This window comes from Tubulanus polymorphus, chromosome 7 (genome assembly GCF_964204645.1).
Source record: "Tubulanus polymorphus chromosome 7, tnTubPoly1.2, whole genome shotgun sequence".
NCBI classification, from domain to species: Eukaryota; Metazoa; Nemertea; class Palaeonemertea; order Tubulaniformes; family Tubulanidae; genus Tubulanus; species Tubulanus polymorphus.
The window spans coordinates 20,800,156-20,820,925 of record NC_134031.1 but is presented as its reverse complement, the minus strand read 5'-3'; the positions used below and the strand labels follow the sequence as shown (position 1 = coordinate 20,820,925).

The 20,770-nt window shown below is 37.1% G+C and overlaps 2 protein-coding genes across 2 annotated transcripts; one reads left to right on the top strand and one right to left on the bottom strand.

The window, feature by feature from the left end:
• Positions 1-280: 280 nt before the first annotated feature.
• Positions 281-14,631, bottom strand: LOC141909268 (FIGNL1-interacting regulator of recombination and mitosis-like). Its single transcript, XM_074799658.1, has 23 exons — positions 14,544-14,631; positions 13,740-13,897; positions 13,033-13,072; positions 12,845-12,936; positions 12,487-12,576; positions 11,775-11,912; positions 7,239-7,319; positions 6,834-6,909; positions 6,559-6,643; positions 6,343-6,469; positions 5,326-5,468; positions 4,871-5,013; positions 4,657-4,731; positions 4,496-4,570; positions 4,114-4,259; positions 3,786-3,868; positions 3,432-3,576; positions 3,200-3,355; positions 2,655-2,819; positions 2,078-2,197; positions 1,550-1,741; positions 879-1,016; positions 281-603 (listed from the first exon to the last, which is right to left on the bottom strand). Exons 2-23 carry the CDS (start codon positions 13,824-13,826, stop codon positions 439-441), a joined length of 2,562 nt encoding a protein of 853 aa, XP_074655759.1. The 5' UTR covers positions 13,827-13,897; positions 14,544-14,631; the 3' UTR covers positions 281-438.
• On the top strand, positions 7,990-12,367 carry LOC141908350 (uncharacterized). The gene is made up of 4 exons (XM_074798366.1): positions 7,990-8,224; positions 9,669-9,858; positions 10,247-10,368; positions 10,445-12,367. The coding sequence occupies exons 1-4, from the start codon at positions 8,198-8,200 to the stop codon at positions 10,646-10,648; spliced, it is 543 nt and encodes a 180-aa protein (XP_074654467.1). The 5' UTR covers positions 7,990-8,197; the 3' UTR covers positions 10,649-12,367.
• Positions 14,632-20,770: the final 6,139 nt, after the last annotated feature.

The window sequence follows — 20,770 nt, the reverse complement described above, 5'->3', positions numbered from 1 at the left end:
ACAGATGATGACCTGATCTCACGTCTTTTAGAACATGCGGATGTGTAGAAAGGGGATTCCCAGATGATGTGAGTTTGAAAGGGACACAATGTTCAAACAGCCGCGTCCCAAGACAACTCCATCCATAGTTGTACTGTCGTAATATCCTCTTGATATGAATATCACGATACTGAATGATTATGATTCATGAAGTCAACATTTCAAGAATCCAAATAGACAAGACAAGAAACACTTTCATTGAAAAATATATAAATACTTTTATTTATTTCACATATCACAGACGAATACAATCCATCTACGGTACCCAGTACCCTGAATCCAATTTCGGTTAAGAAAGAAAAGGTTTCTTTACAACATTCACAAATTCCTAAGTTACAAATTGCATCTGCATAATTCTAAAAAATAAAATTCTAAAAGTTTTACACACGAATGTGTATCTCATACTGTAGGAGTATTCAGCAACTGATTCAATCTGCTTTGAATGTTTGATAACTTAGATAGTAAACTATCGGGTAACGGTCGTCTGTGATCGTCAGTGAGCGCTTCTAATCCAGTAACTGCTTTATCTATTTGATCGATAAACGAATCACCCTCATGAACCACCTTTCAACGGAAAAATAAAAGGCATTCAACATCAATCACCATTGATAAAACACTATATCCGTGTTGAGACGATAATATAACCAGAATCCCACAAAGACGAGAAAATAAAAAAGAGCTTGTGTAGTTTATTCAACGTCCCGACAGTATTCCAGCCGGAAGATAACTATTAGTATAAAGTCTAAATATTGAATAAACTACACCAGCTCACGGAAACATTTTCGTACTTAATTATTTGCTCCTGAGATTCTCGATATATGCAACTTCCTCAAACTTACCTCATGGATTTCAGAATTGTCATCACGTTTCCTTTTCAGACAAGGTTCAACTGATGAAGAATAAAATTTATCCAGTTCAGTTTCTTGTACTTTCAAATACTCGAGCAAATTGAATGTTCCACTCGAATCATGAGGCGCCTACATGTGGAAAAACAACATGGGGAAAATAAAACATTCGTTGATAAGATAAAAACCCACTATCTACAGATTAAAAGAATTTAAAACCAAGAATTTATTTATTCGAACAATCTAAAATATATAGAATACACGACGTTTCGATCTCACCCTAGAGTGCCACACCTGACGATGGGTGAGATCGAAACGTTGTGTATTTCATATATTTTAGATTGATTGAATAAATGAATTCTTGTTTTTAAATTCTTTTAATCTGTGGATAGTGGGTTTTTATCTTATTATCCGTTCACCACGTTTGAGTGTGGTTATCGTTCTAAAACATTAGTTCACAACCCGGCCCAGCCCTGATGATCGACAGTCACAATCCAGTCTATGACTGATCTTAAATCTAAGGCATGACTGCGCAACTAGAGCTTCATGCAGTGAAATACCTTGGACAAGGCGGGGACAATGTAATTAATCTTAACTCAAACCGAAATTCAAAGGTAAATTCCTATAGAAAATGTAGTGGACTTATCGGTTACGCTAGATTTTACCTTTTGCAAGAATTGAATGACTCTGGTTTGTAACTGATCGCATTGTTGAACACATTCCGGTACGATATTTCCGTGACTCGTCTCCTCCGCGAACTGCGTGAATGCTTCGTACGCACGCGTTTCAATCAGCGGCATTTTAGATTTCAACAAACGCAAGAAAATCATCGGAATCAGCGACAATATCCGAACATTCTGTAAAAAGCGACTTCATTCATTAGAATTAACTCCCTCTTCCAGTGTATACGAGTTTACTCTTTCAGTACCCCCTGTATATATATATATATATACGTACTGTGTAATACTAAATTTCAGGTTTTCAATAATGAAAATATGGTGAAGAGATTTGCTTCATTTGCAGTTTGACATTTCATCCAAAACTCGTTACAGTTCAGTATTCATGTTTTTCATGATTCATGTTTTATCAATTAAGTCTCATTTGTTCGCAGAAAAAAAACATTGTTGTGAAGCTTGCACTGGTATTGAAAAAGATGGCTTTACAACAAACTTCGTGATTAGTAATACATGTACCTGGTCAGTTTGTTGATGAAACTGACGTTTTCGAAGATTCGCCATAAATTCAGCGACTGACAAAAACAGGGCTCCTTCTACAGCAGATGTGTTTATCTTTTTCCACGTACTGTTCAGCATCTACAATAATATGGCGAACATTCAAACACATTTATAGAAAGATAACTTGCTGGAACATGGTAGAATGCATGACTGGAATATGGAGCATACCCTGGACCCAGGTCCCCAGTTCTGAGATAAATTTGACTCTGAGTTAAAACATTGAAAATGAACTAACTTCAACTCAAGAGCTGCTTTATAATTTGGATGATACATTTTCTCCAGTGCACACAGAATTCTCTTTTACATTACAGTATACCTCGCCTCACATGGTCAACTCAGAGGTTTGACCAACTCGACTAACTTGGAAGAGACAAACCATTTTTCTGACTACCTTATGTACTTTCCTATCCTAAACTCGGACTTCGCTTACCCTCAGATCAATATTGTCAGTCCCAGTTGTCTGAGCTAAGTGAGATTTACTGTAATAACTCTCCTACTAATTTTCATTGTATAAACATAAATTTTCAGCACTTACTAAGAATAAATCGGATTCATCGAAATGTACGATCAAACGAGACGATAATCTCAACAAATCATTGAAATCGGAATCATTCATGCTGGCGTTATCAGACCACAGCCTTTTAACAGTCGATGCTATCACTGCTGGGGTTTGCTCTAGTGACAACATTAAACTCAAACACTGCAATAAACAAATCAAAATCAATAAGTGAAGCTATCGAGAGAACATAATAGAATTGAGGATACAACAGATTCTTTCCATCAAAATGCTATCAGTGGTATTGTGGATTTTTTTCGTTTAAAATGCTTGCATAGCTCTGGACCAAGTTCCATAGGGTCGAATAGTTTTAACTGTAGAGTCCACATGTCAATCAATAACAATGGATACTGCGCACTTGGATGGGCTGTGGAAAATGAAGATTGATTGTATTGCCCAATACCCAGAATGTGATGAATTACAAATATTCTCTCAAGGGGCCGTATCATCCTATAGGAAAATTAAAAACATGCATCTCTTTAATACAGTGATTGATGAATCGACCACTGATAAATGTTTTATACCTGTAGTTGTTTACGGCGATTCAGGTCACCAGTTTTACACACATTGAATAGAGCACTGACATTCCTATCTGCGACGTTTTTACTCACTGACGACAGCGGTAGAATTGACCATAGTTCCAGGTTGTCTTGTATCGGATAGTCATCGCAGAATACGAGCTGAAGTTAAGAAATAGATAGATTAATGAAACGAGGAATTTTCACATTTCATCACAGGCTTGTAAACTTTATTTACTTGATGTTCGGGTGAAAGAAATTGAAATAATCTTTTGAGCAAGAGAATGAGGCACGAGTAGCCGATGTGGTGACTTCCATTTCGATCTTTGACTAAAGCCGACAGTTTTAAACAATGATCCCGACACAACTCTGCACTTCCATATCTGTAGACAATAAGATGAAAAATATAAGAAAACTCATAACCCATAATATGGTACCTGTTGAGCAGAGGCATGTAGCGTATTTCCCAAGAGATAGTCGAAGCAAGTGACCAGTAAGTTTTGCTCAATTACTCTGGAATACTGAGATTAATATCAGTCCACCAGTTATTGAAATGCCTCGATGAAAAGAGGAGAATTCATTCGAGTCTTACCTCGATACAAGACACCAGATATCAATAGCCATTAAACTACTAACTACATCATGAGAAACGACTGTTTCCAGCAATGTTATTTCCTAAGGAATAGATAAACAGTAAATTAAACATAATCTTCAAAGTTCAGGACTCAGTTTCGAAGTTTATGAGTTAAGATTGGACTGGGTTAATGAATCGAAAATTAATCATTTACATCTTTACATAGAGTTAAACCTAACCCTGAACTGATAAACAGGGTCCTAATAAGGATATCATAAACAGTACAAGTTACATATCGTTGCAATGTTTTTGTACAGGTATACGAATATGTTGAGACCATACGTACCAAAGATGGGAAAAGATTTGAAGGTAAATTACGAACGAACGCTGACAAACCGTCGAGCACGTGTTCATATAATGTAACCCGTTTTGGAGATTCATCGTCGCACGCGATGACCGGTATCAACACTGGTAAACATGACTCAATATGACCTAAAATGGATCAAAAATCTTGTTCACATACTGGTACTGAAATATCCTCTTTTATATCCAACTCTAGGGAAAGTGAAATGTTAACACGTGAAAATCGTGAATTGTATACAAATTGAAAGCCCTTGGAAAAATGGACTCCAGAAACAATTGAAACCTTCGAGGAGTTTTGAACATTTTTGTCAAATTGGCCCAGGGAACCTTTCTTCAAATTTTTCATTACTTTTTATAAAACTTACACCGTTTGACTGACTCGAATAGTTGTTTCACAATATTACTTTTAACTTTTAACATCCATAATTCGACTACATCAGCTAAAAACAGCAGAAGAGATGGAAAATTTCTACAGTTTTCTACAAACACATCTTTGTTACCTTTCATGGTTTAATATTGAGCTCACCTGATGCTCTCGCGAGTAATGACACGATAGATGTCAGCAGAAGACATCGAGGAAACTGGTTACTCCGATCAATCTCTGAACATAAGAAGAAAGTTAGGGTCTTGTGACATCATGCCAACTCGGGGTAACGCTTGACAATTTCAATATTCAAATATGATTCGATAAGGACAATAATCAACATTACCGGGTATAACAATCTGACAAACATATTTACCTTCAACAGAGCTGACTTTATGACAGAAAGAAGTATTGTTAATCAGTAATGATAACATTGGATCCATCACTCCAAACAAATGCGTCTCTAAAAGTTGTATGTACTGAGTGGGCAGGTCTGGTGTTAAACTCTGTGGATGTAGCCTACGTGAAGAGTTTACCATATATAGTTTTTTGCTTTATCAATTATCTGACATTGATACAGAATTGGGGCATTCATTATTCTAAAATGCTGTCTAGTTGAAACTTTGGGGCCTGGATGCTCAAAACTGATTACAGACAATTCACATTGTTGAAGTCATTGAAATGAGAGGTTCCTTCAAATAATCATCATTCATCATTACAGAGTATTGATTTGAAGGAGGTGGGTCTTGGCAGCTAATTGATACCTGAATGATAGGTTCATTTTCAATTTAGAGTAGAGAAAAAATCTAAAACTTGAAATGAATAATTTACCCGTTTACTCGCACGGAAACCTCGTAGATTAGATCAATGGATGATTCGATTGTCAAATCTCTGATGAACGTGACAAGAATTTCCACCTGAACACTGATTACTTCCACTAACATCTTCAACTTTTCCTCATCCACAACGGTTAACTATAATTTCAAATTGCAAAATGAGAACAGTACTGCTAAACTCAGGTACGAGCAAACAAAAATTTTGAAGCTTAATGTGTCAGATAGTCTGACATCTGGTATCCTTCTTTCATATGTATAAGCCAGCACACAGAGATAATTTGGCCAGATTAGGCCCATGTCAAATTTGGCCCGTGTCTAATAAGAGAGCGCATTCATACGTGAACCACTCACTCGATACTAAACAATACTTAAACAAAGTGAAGTGAGTCAATTCAGGAACCAGTTGTAATTCACAGGCAATAATTTAACCGGTGCTAAAATTTGGCTCAGGCCTGGTCCGACGTTTTTTCTTACATTTTTAGTCAGACCAAATTTGGCACTCGTGTGAACGGTGGCCCGGGCCAAAATGCACCTGGATCGTCTGGTTTGTGGCTATTAAGTGAATTATGTAATGTGTCACAACATTTTGACGTTTCACTTTGACTACTGGTTTAGATGAGTGTAGGCTGGTATGATGAAGATCTACTGTTTGGAACCACCCCTCAGACCTTTAATACATTACCACCATTCTTCATATTTATGATCGTCCAGTCTTCACGACTTGTGTTTGAAATCTCACATCAGACACTTTTCAGAAGAACAATGGACTCCCGAAATGAGTCATTTCATCACAACACTTTCAAAAAAGTGATCGTCAAAACTTGACACTACAATAGTCAATGTCTGAAGGGGTGGTTCCAGGCTAAAGATTGATAGTGACATCAAGATATCACTAAAGATGGATTAGCATATTTCTTTGAGGCGAGAAATAGAATTTTGATGATTTTATCTTGTCGACAATCATTATCATAGAAGGCAGGAGGACCTCCTAACATCAATGGTAAATAAATACCTTAGAACAACCATCTTTTCTGCGATCAAGCCTTTTACAAGCTGTTAGTAAACACATACATAATCCAGAGACAAGTCTATCTCCATCTAAACTGTTCTTCATATGTTCGAGATGTCGCTCAATCAGTCTGATAAAAAACCCCCAGTGTTTAGAGTTACACCCGTGATCATACAATCATTACTTCAATTTTATATGATATGTTTATCTATTTATTACCTTGATACTATACGCCATGGACCAACGGCCATTCTTCCATCAACCCTTTTTAGTATCATGCTTATTTCACAGAATCTATTGCATACTGAAAATACAGAAATACTAGCACATGTACTTTATGCTGTTTTGAAGGGGCAATTTTACAGTTCCTGCGTCGATTTAAATCCAATCTAAGCCAATTTCAGTTCTATAATTAACCTAGCAATTTGAAAACCAGTTCAAGCTCATTTTGGCTTGATGACTTAATAAGATGCAGTGCATCAGGTTTTACTAACTAGTGGTTAATAGTTGAACTTCATCATCAGTAGCTTCAGCAGGAATCTGAATTTTATCGAGAAGTTTTGAAAAAGCCTGGAAAAAAGGAAAAGTTTGAGACATTAGATCCTACCGGTACTGGTGTAGCTAGTGGGTGGATCATTCATCAGCTGGGTATTTGGGTTGTCCAAAATGATCGCCAGTAAAACAGGACCAGTTACTCTTGAAAGTTAACTATAAAGTTACAAATACAATAGATTTTACCAGTTGTCGACTGGTTAATGTTATGAGCAACTAGTCTATAAAATGGCATCTGGAATTAAACCCACTCCTTGACGCAGGGAATCATATTGGGATAGATGACTCAGGTCAGGTACGGGCTAGTGTGACCCGGACCGAAATATCTCTGTGTCATTAATACTTACTAATTGTAACGTAAGATTTCGGTTGAATAGACTACCTATTTTCAGCCCTCTGACCATATCCTTGTATATCTCCAAGCTTTCCTAGAAAATAGAAAATGAAATGGCAATAAAATGTCAAAAGTATTTCTCGTATAGGGGTAATGGATTCTACTGACAACAGAATAATGACTTGAAATTCATGTACGAGTTGTGAAATAATAATTCAATGATGGGAATAATGATTTCATAATGGGTCCTAGAAAATCCTGGCAATGCAGAATCAGGCAACAAGGCATTAAGCTAATGAGTTAATGAATCAATTTAATCCAATCTTGATGATTATACCAATAGAATCACTGTCTTTCAAATTTTGTTTTTATAGCAGGTTTTAAACTTACCATCCTAGGCCTGATTTCATAGCCTGAGTATCAATGTTATCCCGAGGGATAAATCCTCAATCTGGTTGACAACCACCATAGTAACAATGAGAAACCATGGTTATAACTGACAAATTTCAAAATGTTCCCAGGGACTATTTTTCTTCCATATCATTGAAACCTAGTCCAGGTTTTAAACTAATTACGCACGTGATAATTGGCGAACAATACATTTTGTAGAATTTGATTCCCGCTGAACACATCAAAACCAATATATGAGGGTCACCGATAGCATTCATTGTCGATATGATTTTTTTCAGTGTATTTATATGCAGAAGTAACATGTATAGTTGAAGTGTCATTGTGTCCCGATTATTACTATATATTATATCGATCAACTCTAACCAGGGACGTATTTCATAACAACCTTTTCCCATCGATGAATGAATATCGATAGTTGATTTTAACTGTAGGACGACACAACACAACACGAAGCATTGGTAGATTATATAAACAGCGTACACTGAACAGGACTCATTGAAACGTGCGTCGACTAAAGCTGCATCATACGAGCTACCGTACAACTAGATATACAGAGATAACATGAATATATCAGGCATAGAGTTCGAGGTAAGAGTTTTATCGGTTTTTCATTCATCATTTAACGTAGAATTTTGCATCCTTCTTATTATCATCCAAATATTATCATTCCATCATTCTCAATCGTCCTTCGTTTCATAATTGCATTTGTGATCTGCTCCAGGGCCTCGGCTTGACAATCACATAATGATTTCCGAGGTCCTGATGATTGTCATGCATTATATGTATAAACTATGTAACAATTATTTGTACCATGATAATCATCAAATGAATCAAATCAAATCAATGATCAATAAAACTACCAGAAAATCGCTGTATGTGTATAACATTATATACTTAATACAGATCAATTTGCAGATTTGGAACCCCAAAATAAATGTGTGGCGGGTTTTGGTTGCAAGCAGCGCAGTGATAGTAATGCCTGCATTGACTGGGCAGCCTAGACACTTAGTCTCCACGACAGATTTAATCCCACGAAGTCGTTAACCCAATTCTATGACTAAATGTCGATAAAGCAATCAAGCAACACAGCAATCAATTCCAGATTATTTTTTTCAAAGAGATATTATCGGCTTGCTTTCAAGTCTCAGAAGCAAAGGTGCTTTCACAAATGTAAATCAATCTATGTTCCAGTGGAAGATGGGGCAAAATCTATACAAAAAAAATCGAGGCGTCTATTGCGAGGTAATTGAGGTTGTTTACCGCGTAAGACGATATTGTCAGGCCTTGCATTTCTGTTCATATTGAACAAACAGCACACCTGTTATGAATTGAAACAGGTATGTTGTTGTTGTTAGTCTAATATGAATAAAAAACATTCTTTAAATTCATTCTTTACATTCAAGACCAAACTCGCATAACGGGCCAAATCTGACTCGGATCTGGTCCTAGCAAGTTTGGTGAACCGTCGAATACGGTCGCTCCAAATAGTTTTTCAGGCCTCCTTTTTAGTAACTTTCAGTACACGTATCAGCTCGTTTAATACACTAATACCGGGCCTAAATCAGCTTACTATAACTCAACATACGAGATGATTGAACTTGATATTGGAGACGAGAACGACGAAAAAATTCAAAATCTCAAATTGATTTTACTCAGTGTCAACACGAGTGAATATATTGTCTCCACGCGATCACGTTTTATATGACTCTATTGCTAGGTCGTCGATACGTCTGATCATACGGTCGAAGACTGGTTGATATTTCTATGATTCTATTGCTAGGTCGTCGATACGTCTGATCATACGGTCGAAGACTGGTTGATATGTCTATGATTCTATTGCTAGGTCGTCGATACGTCTGATCATACGGTCGAAGACTGGTTGATGTTTCTATGACTCTATTGCTAGGTCGTCGATACGTCTGATCATACGGTCGAAGACTGGTTGATATTTCTATGACTCTATTGCTAGGTCGTCGATACGTCTGATCATACGGTCGAAGACTGGTTGATGTTTCTATGACTCTATTGCTAGGTCGTCGATACGTCTGATCACACGGTCGAAGACTGGTTGATATTTCTCACAGGAAACGAACACGACGACGAAATCGGCGACTCGCGATATTTACAACTGTGCACCAGTAACATACGTGTGTCTCATCGATATCTACGAGTTAATGATGCTGGAATAGTCGACGCTAAAGGAAGTTGTAACGATCTGAATAGTAAGTACAGAAACTACCAAATTTACCAATTATTTACTTTAAACAGATAATTCTGTGAATTTGACCGTCGATCACCCACAACTATATATCTGTACTTTGATGTCGTTTTGACAAGATATTTGATGTTCAAACTGAACAGGTGAAGAGATACTTGACATCAGTACATACTCTCGAGACTCTGCTCAAGTTGAATTGTACTCGAGAATACGGGATATATTCAGTTCGGATATCAATTGAGGCAGATGAATTTTCATTGTCCAACACGATCTGACTTGAGCGGGGTCCGCGCTATAGTTAGTGCTTGAAAAAATGAATTTCAAAGATTGAATGGTTGTAATTTGCTTGAAATGTCTTCATAAATAAGATGTTGAATTTCGATTATTTTCAGCTGTGTTTCACGCGTTTCAGTTTTTCGATAACGGTGCTATTTACCAATTTCGCACCATGGCGACAAACGTCCAATACAATAACTACATCCTCTGTATGGACGACGGTATTTTAAAGGCTAGGGTGAGTATGACAGTAGCGCTTAATGATAGGAGGTTTTCTCTTGAGTCCATTTCAGAAATTTTTAAATATTTTTCAGCCGTATCAAAAATCGGATCTGCACGATACCAGCGCGCAGTTTGAGCTCAGTTTTCACGGAGAGGACAGTTCACGATTCGCGTTGAAGTCATGTTCTGATAACATGTTTTTGAAATTTGACGCGAAAGGCTACTTTGTTAAACATCCGGCCAACGACGAACGACCGAACTACTTTTTCCTGACTCGTTACAAAAAGAAGAAATAAAGAATAACCCGGTCGGAAGTAGCTGCGTGATTTGTCAACAGTCCTTGTAATCGCGTCTAAAGCCTAGCGTACACAAAACAAATCCTCGAAACAAGAAACTGAATTTGTGTTTATGCCTTAGGATAAATTGGTTTGCCCGCTAATGCCAATACAAACCTACAGCGCCACAAGTGCTGAGAATTCCCAGTAATCGTAATTGAAACAATGCATACACTCCAGAGTTAACTGTTTCTGTTCAGTGCTAATGGTGCGTCGTGCGCTTTAGGCTTTGTAAATACGTAAAATGTTGACTCGTTAACTGTAAACATTCCATCATTGTGAAACAATACCTTAACTAGGTTACATTTGAATATTGTGCATTTGTTCCCAAATCGACTGCTAACTCAACTAGACAGCTATATCAACTTAATATAGTAAAAACTGTATCGTAACGATCTCAGAGATTCATCTATCTACTTTACCAAACCTTCAGGGAACTGTATGTTCCACTATCCAGTGAGATCATCTGGTCCTTGAGTTCACCAGAGACCGCGTGATCCACTGTTATTGCGCTTGCAACAACTAGTTCGAAAAGAATTTTCACTTAAGAAATAAATTAGTTTTGAAAATGTTTGTTGTCTTATATCAGAGATTGTTTACTTTTGAGTACATGCTGAAGAATCGCTGGTTGTGATGTGCTGCCGATTACTACTGGAATTTATAATGCTAAAAGGTGATGATGTCAATTCTCCCAGCATCCACGGTGCAGGTTTTCAGCATTACGCGAGTGAATGTCAAACAAATAACTGATCCCGAATTTCAAGCCTGAAGCTGCCTTTATACACTACATTATTTAGAATTCTCGTTTGTTCCGATTTAGAATGGACCAAATTTCATTTTTGAATGGACCAATTCAGACAGACCAAAAAGACTGATCCATGTTCGTTCTAAATCTAAGTCTGGACCAGTGTGAATAGAAAAACTTTGCTTTAAAATCGAACCACAGTGTTTCCTCTGGCTGGACCAGTGATAACACCAGCTTATCGGAAGGGACTGACTGGCATGTGAACGTGGCTAAATCATCATTTATTTCTAAAAGGAAAATTCAATCGTTCTTTTGAAAGATTCAACGCTGTACATTTCTTACCGTATAATGTGAATAGGACACTTGCAAAAGTTCCATAACTGCGTTTGCAATCTGAATGATATGTTTTATATCGACTGATTCTTTCTTGTTAATGCTGTCAATACATACTTTCATACAATGTATGCATTCCTTCAAATACTGTGAAATAGATGATCGACATTTTATTATCGATATTTTCCTATTTTGAACACGGTAAACCAAGCGTAATTCGTTTCCGTCCAAACTAAGTTGGAAACTCGTCTCAGTTGTTTGATTCTTATGATCTGAATCAACAGAGCGTACTGAAATCAAGCTTGAAAATCCGACTTTCTCAAAGTAAGTCGTGGAAAAACTTCCGGTCCAGAAACATCCGACTTACACATGGTTTACAGTATTACTCATTTTCTTTTGGGTTAATTATAATAATAATAATATTTATTAATCATCAAAAAGAAAACAAAGTTAGTAGATTGATGATCTCTATATATCGTATATTCTTCGTATAAGATAAGCCTATAAATCAGTCTTAATAGTTATGATTTTCATCGATTTCTAGAGTTCAAGAATTAATGAACTGATTTCAATCCATAACTATAAAGGATGATTCTAATCAAAGTCCTACAAATTTATGGTATCGCACTAAACTAAACTTAACCACAACTTAAATGAATGAAAATTCAACTTCAAGATTCAGAGAGAGTTTAAAGATTTCTACATCGGTCGTCGGAAATACCTCAAATTTTTCGATAATCCGCTCAATGCTTTCACCTTGAGCTACGAAATCCTTCATTTCCGCAAAAGTCGAAAGTCCATGTTCCCGAACCTGCAAAAACAATTCATGCATCGGGTAAGCCTTTAAAATACAGTTAGATAAAGCCTGCCTCATACAGCGGAACCGCGCTACGACAAACTTCAGTGCATGAGTGAATCTGTTTCATCATTGAATCCAGGATGAAATACCTTAAATTTCCTTATTTGTGTTTCAATACCAGGTTTGCGATACAGGTATCCCAAAAAATCATCCCAGTTTGTAAAACGAACAAAGAGCTTCCATAGCCGCCAAATAAATTGAACAAGATTTGTTTTTTTACCTTTTCACTTATATCCGGAAATAGTTGCACTTGAAGATCGGCATGTTCGATTGACTGTACAAAATTTTCTGAACACAGAATTTTCAGCACACCTGAAAAATGAGACACCGATGAAGTTGTAAAACAGTCTTTCATAGTCCTTACTATTGAACGAACTCAAGTCAACTTCTGGATAAAACATAACAGACCTGCTGTTTCTTTCAAATTATCCGCTTCCTTGAGCTTCATCTTGTTGTATGTTAAAGAAGTGAACAAAATAAATGATACGCGTAATACATAAAAATCCCAGTGAGGTTTAGATATTTTTGATAAACTGGACGCATATTTTGTGTATCAATTTTGATTTTTAATTTTCCGAAGTAGGTCTATACAATTTCTCTGCAAGCAATGAGGAGAAAAACTAAAAGGGAATTGCAGCACCAACAGATGGCACGTGTTGAGCACTCACCCATACTTCGTCAAAATTTCAGTTCATTTTCAATCAACCTTGAGATGGATTTTTTAGGCTGCTTACTCTAACAACGTAAGACCAGTCTCAAGGTTAATAAGACCACTTTCGCACTCCTTGGGTCCAGTTGCACAGTTCAGTTATGATATTGAATATCAAAACTGGTGTTAAATTGTTAGATGAGTTAAATTGTCATGTGAGATGAAGATATTGAAATGCAAAAGACCAATTAACAAGTGAACAAGTGAACCATGTATTATTGCTTCCTTGCCACATGTAGAATCCTCAATTGCCGCAGTAATACTAAAAAGATGCCTATTTCCAATAAATATTTCTAATCCATCAAAAAATTTGGAAATTCCAAAGGCCTTTTGCATTTGCGAGTTAGGCTAACAAAAATAATTAAAAAATTAAACGCGATAATTAGCAAAGGGATTAAAAGGATACGCGCAGTGCTTTAAATGTTTTTGCAAACTGGTTGTTGCATTCATCCAGACTCCAACTAACAACGTCATCTAATTTGCTTTGAGACATCGCCGGTGTGCGCGCAGTTCAGCTCTATATCTTTGATCTGATCTTTTTACGATTACGGTACCTGGAGATTCCTGGAAATCAAAGAGCCAATATTTCATTTCATCGCAATATAATTAGCTTCATTGCAACATCAGATGACTAGAAAAAGGATTCAGTAGAAGAGATGACGCAACCAACTATCTTAAGATTATGCAGTAAAAACAGGCATCTACATTAATGTCTACTCGGTTTGAAAGGACATCAGGAGGCTTAGCTCAATCACTCGTACATACCTGATATAGCACCGTTAAAAGGAATAACGCTGTGTCAGTGAAATATCATTTCACTCAGTCCTGAAAATGTCCGGTTCGCAGCGCTCCACGCGTAACTAAGAGCTCGTGTGAACCACAGGTTGGTGATTCAGCGTTAACTTATACCACTGGTGCTAAGGTTCTCAGTGAAAATATCAAGTTCCCATCATGAAAAAACCACCACACAATCAGTCTTAGCAACTCTTAGGCATGTTGCATTCCACTGACTGTCAATGACGAGCGGGTTTGAGTCCTGCTGGCTCCATACAGCGTGCAACACTTCAAAGGATGTGGTCCCATTGTGAGGTTAAATGAACAATTCAAAAGGGTTAGTCTGGAATCTGGGAAACCAAGTCAAGAATATCCGACCGCCGAGACTGGCTGACTTAGTAGTAGAATAGCGATCAACAAAATCAGAAATACTTACACAACTAATTAAACTATTAGTCATTTATTATGTATCTGGTGCGGTAAAATATCTAGGAAGTTATTCGTGAGGTCCTTTTCGATTTTCTTGCATGGATACAGAGAATAATTGAATTGAATTGCATTTGACTTTCGAGCGTCTCCACAAAGTCTAGCGTAAAACGTGGACGATAATTTCGGATGCGTGAAACGGACGTCGGGCACGGCCACCAGGTACAAGTGTCATGTTGTCATATGTTGCCCTTTACGTAGCCATTAGCCATTTCATTTCCCTTCTTTTCATTTGACTCCTGTCAGACAGTCTGCCCCTGCGATCGCATTTTCAATTGCGACGTTAATTGTGGTCAGTCTATAAAACCATAGGACTCAAAATCAAAGTTGATTTGAGTTCAGATAAAACCAACCCCGGGTTTTTTACAAAATCTCCACGTCTGCCTTGGGACTTTCCTATGGAGTCAAGTCGATCTTTAATATTCATTGATTTCTATTATGGATGATACATACATATTTGCAATTGCTTAAAAAAAGAAATTATCCTAAAACGTGTGTGTTGATTTTCATAATTCGGCACCTTGATTTTGAGGACTATCTTGCATAGCTAACAAGAAAAATAATTTGCCCTGGCATCAGAGTTGAATGATGGCCCTGTATCCAAAACAACTCGCCAAGTATGATGTCTGTTAACCGTCTATAATGACTTCTTTAGTTGCATATTTGCCCGTTCCCCAAGAGACGGATTATCACCTACTCTTCTTGCGATAACATAGTTGCAAAAAGGTACAACATCTGATATTTGTTTTAATTTGAAATGAGGATATATTCGACACAGAATTCATAATATGCAAGTTAAGCCTGCATGACACTTAGTGTGCTCCGATTTTAAGATATTTGATGCCTGGTTTGTATTTAGCTTGAGAGTTGGAAAACCTTTTTTTTAGTTTTCACAGCGTTAGTTTTGGTCAGTCTAGCACCTAGCCGTAGGGGAACCCGTAACAACGACTGGTATTCAGGCTATAGTTCTGGTGTAGTCAGTAACCCGAGAGGACTGGGTTTTTCACAATGGGATATTTCACGAACCATATCATCCGTGCCGTAACATATTAGCGGTGCAGAACTGCATTAAATTGAGCCGTTAGTTGTAAAGGGAAAGACGTGTAAATTTTTGATGATTTGAGAATTAAATTGTTTATTGAGTAGCATAATGGAATGAATATTTTCATTAAATCTGCAAATTGTATACAAATCGGACGCGGAATAACGTCATATAGAAATAAAATGAGTCATTTGTTAATTTTGTAAAATATTGATACATCGTAATTGTATAGACAAAACAGAAATTTCAACCCACGGCACTTTTACCTCAGGTATATATTACTTCAGTTGCGTTAAGTTTATTTTGCTCGACAAAAAGACATTTGCTTAGAGCGTGGAAAATAGTTTACAATATATGTGTGAATCCATAAATATGTGTAGGTTGGAGAAGAATATCAATTACATAAACATTATTTAAACATGGCTATAAATTACATTTTACATTTGATTTTCTTTTGCCTTTTGGGCACTACTGGTTCAGTGATAGCGTGATGTTTTACTTTAGACAGAAGTGGGCTTGCTTTTTTTGTTGTAAAATATACGAAGTTTATTGTTTTTTTTTCTTCTAGAAAAGGATACCCAATCTGTGAACAGTGGATGGATTATAAATCCTTATATATTTCCGTCTTGGCGTTTTGAAATATGGGCAAACTGCATGTGTAAAGTGCATCTCGTCTGCGACAACGTAAAGATTGCATCGCAAGATTACTGAACAGCAGTGATACCGTATTTACAATGGATCTTCATTTATCAAATTTTTATTTTTCGACAATCGAATCCTCACTCCCTTAAACTCTCCATTAAGTCTACTCAGCATGTTTCAAAAAGTCAAACGATCTATTCGAATAAGCCTTAGCTTCGCCAGACAAACTAAGTAGACAAACAATTGAAAAATTACAAAACCTAAAATTTCTTCAGGGTTCGTCTATTCATTTCATTTACAACTGCCGTAAACTTGCCCTAAATAGCCCGTGAATCCTTTTGATACCGGCTCAAAAGTAAAACGATACACATTTTTTACATTTTAAATTTTTTAGCACGAAGTGTATACAAGTGTCCTATTGCTTTTATAGATTGGACTGACTCCGCTCTGTAGGAGGCGAACTTCGTCTTTAAAAAACCGGTTTTCACGACTAAGAAAAAGGCGAGTGAAGTTGTTTTTATTTCGCCACGCTGCAAATGGTGCTCTCCGTGTATTTTTCAAACATGTGTGGTATTCTTTAACTATAGGACACGCCCAACGTTCGATTTGTCGTCCTTCATTTGCATATTTTCGTCTTTCATATCGGTTTCATAATGACATCGTGGTAATAATTCATTTCGCGAATAACCCATTCGACTGTCGTTGCGTTGTGTATGTGCGTACGTACTTGGCTGTAAGATAATTGCACTCGTGAGAGGCAATCGTCTGACGACAGATACTGCTTGTTACTGCGCTATATACCGACGACCTTAAAAAGGTGCTACAAGATAAGTCGCATAGTTTAATCTGTGCGAGATTTACAACGCTGCGATAAAGCGTGACAGGAATCTCTGGAATAACTAACGATACGATTTCCAAGCATAATTAGACCAACACCTCTTAGTTTAACCGTTTCCCTTGTATCGTTCGAAAGCCCTGTTTTTACATTTCTATTACGTTAGATGTTGAAAATCATACATGTTGTTGTTGTTGTTGTTATCACTCCTTACTTTAAGCGAAAGAAAAGTAACATGGCATTTATAGGCTTCACACGCGAAATGGAAGCCCGATAATTTATTCTTTGGTGATTCGAATTTGAATATGACCGGCTAATGATAAGGACTCGATGGTGGTTTTTTCTGCGTTATTTTAGTATCGCAACCGTTTTTGTCGCATTTGACCTTAATCTCATGTGGATTTCTAATGATTCTGTTTTTCAGTCGAGACGGGATTCTATGCACTTTGCGCCTGGTGACATTGTTATTGTCACGGCTGATATTCTGCCCTACTACTGCATGGACGCCGCACTCTCGCGCCAGGAAAAAGCAGCTAGCAAAAGGTGATTTATCATCTTAGAGGAAGAATGGTACACGGAATATTTAATGATAGCTTCACATACAATCGCACAATGTACTCGAGTTGACGTTATAGCTGTAGACACGCTACATGTGCTCCACGTTCACCTCTTCCTGTCGGGGCTCGGCTTTCTTCTCGTATGTCGCGAGAATAAATGTTTATTTTCAAAAAATTGGAAAACAGAAAAAGAAAAGCGCGAAGAAGAGCAGCCAGGTATGTATCATTTAAAAAAACTGTCGTTGCCAATTTTCGATGTAAAATTTAAATGAACTTGAATATTGAATACGAATTATTATTCATTCATTCATTCATTCATTCATTCATTCATTCATTCAGACGAAATGCTTATCAGTAGTCAAGTTTGCTAATTACTGCTATCAGGGGTTAGTCGAGTAGCTTAAAGATCAAAGTGTTCGCCACGATTACATTAGAGTATTTTTTTTAGAATTAGAATTTCCCCTGTCGAAGTTTCCTCTTGCGAGAAACATTCGCATCACTTTGCATCAAAAACTGTTCTCAAACTTCGCACGTTTTAACCTATTTGAAATGAGCATTTTGCTGGATTTTTTTTCTAGAATACAAGTTGTTTTTTTTCTAGAATACAAGTTGTTTTTTTTCTAGAATACAAGTTGTTTTTACCAATCCCTAAACAAATGAAATCGAACGAGGAAGTCTCCAGAAGGCCTAGCAATTAATCATATTCTATAGGCCTATGTTAGACCAAGGGATGATTCTTGAGTCAAACATTTGTAGCAAGAAGGGAAAATCGGAGAAATGACGAATTAGTCGAATCGATTAATTTGATGGGTTTGGCTTGAATAAGAATCTATTATTGTACCTTGATTAAAGGATGCCGAAAAAAATCGTTTGGGCGTATTCACATTGAATGAATACATAATGCGTCAACCAACCTCTCAACTTTTGATTTCTCGGCATGAATCGATAAATCGAATAAACGACTGGCTATGATTAATACTGGTGAAAATACGGAAAAAAATCCCGCTCTCCTTTAATACCCGACGACAGATCATCTTCGAAAATCAATATAAAGTTGCAACACCGAAATAGATTTCGCAATTTTTTAATTCAGATTTCAGAATCTTCGCCATTTTCAGAAAACTGCAAGCGGCGGCGCGTATGGACGATTTTCTCATTTCCGGATCTCCGGGGCAGGGGTTTATTTTGCTAGGTTATTGTCAATCGTAACCCGAGAAGGCTCGTTTAGATCAAAGACCTTTAGAAAACGATGGAATTCGACGACAAAAGCCCAACAGGTGTTTTTATATCTCCAAAAAGGAACGATGCCTATTGTTCGTTGTGGGAGCTCTTCGATATTCCATAAGGATCTATTCCGATACTAATCCCGTTCTCCAGTAAGACGACGCTTTCCTATTCTCGTTTTGATATGTTTTGTTACAGAGATTGGATGAACACGAAGTGTGTGTAGTACGGTAGATACTATACCGGGTATCTTCATTCCAGTTCTGCTGATTTGACGACACTGAGACGCGCGTGTTATCAAGATGGCGGCGGCGGCGGCGACGGCGGCGAATTGTATTCGCTACAGCAGTCACCCTCTCGTCGGATCGATATCGTAAGGTAAGTACTTATCACCGCTAAATCAACAAAATATTTTCTCGAGCGCGATAAATATTTGCCTTGTAATCAGCGTACTCCCAATAACGGAAGTAAGTGAAATGTGATCGTAATTTTGTGTCAGTGACTACGTAAATTGTAAAGTAAAGTATATACGTGTATAATCCCTTTTATTAATGTGGGCGGATGTGTCAGCAAAATATACCTTCACATTTAGCGTTGTATCGCTTCTCGATTTCGCATGTGACGTTGAATAGTGTAACGGATTAGCGGTTAAGATTATAGAACTAATGATGATTTGAACAACACGAGTTGTTTAAACAACTCTTCGATATAATCATCTTGCTCGAGATTATTAGAGTTCGTAATCTGGATTGTTGGGTAGTAAAGATTACTGCTCGACTCGATGATACTCTAGTTTTCTTTCTGGCCCTGAGTTTTGTGCCGTCTCCGGGGGTAGATGTAAGCTAATGAAATACCTCACGGTTCATGGCCAAACGAGCATTCACGATTGTATTCGATCGACCGGAGAAATTCACTCACAGATAAGAATAGACATTATACAAAAAGAAGTTCATAGGGTCGTAAATGTTTCGGGGTGAAAATGTGAATGGTTAAGTCACTGTAGCGGCGGATAAGGCGTTGTACAAAATTCAGTCAGGGTTTTTTACTTGATTTATCCATGGACTCTAAAACGAGTCCATGATTTATCTAAGCTATACTGTGTTTTATGGTGGTTTTATGGTTGATTTCTACGTTCAGCGAATAATGAGAATTTCAATAGTTATCATTGTTTATTCAGGAACTGCTCTATCCTATTAGCCTCTATGTGTCTGTGCGACAGATTATAACCGCTTATTTTTCACAAGGCCGCTGAAATCATTCTAGAATCCTGAAATTCCATTGCAAAATCATTCAAGCTCATTTATTACAACCGGAATATTGACTATGAATATTCAATGTCCATTTACCGGCGAACATTTTGTGATAATTGGGGGTCTCTACTTCTCTAAAGCTCTGGTCGACTTTCCATGTAACTAAATAGGATCAATGATTTAATAACACTTTAGCTCAGTCTATTGGGGCAAACGCCTTACAGATTCTTACTTTGAACCTTACTTTGCGACAAAACTAATCTCAAGCATTGAAAACATGTCAATGGTAGATGAAGCATTTAGGGATGAACGAATTCTGATGTGGAGGATTCAAATTTATCATATTTCAATCGTACACTGAAATGAGCATGATATTTATTCGACGTTTCGACTATATCCTGATAGTCATCTTCTTGAAACGTCGAATAGATCAAAGCTGAAGGTAAGATTTCAGTGCGGGAGTTTTATATTATCTTTCAACACGAATAGAGTGGTTTCATCACTAGTTATTTACAGATTTATTCCTACTGGTCAACAGTAATTCAGAACGTTTTATGTCTAGATACGAACTGAACAATAGAAAGAAGAATCGCCATTGATAAAATACTATATCCGTGTTGTGACGAA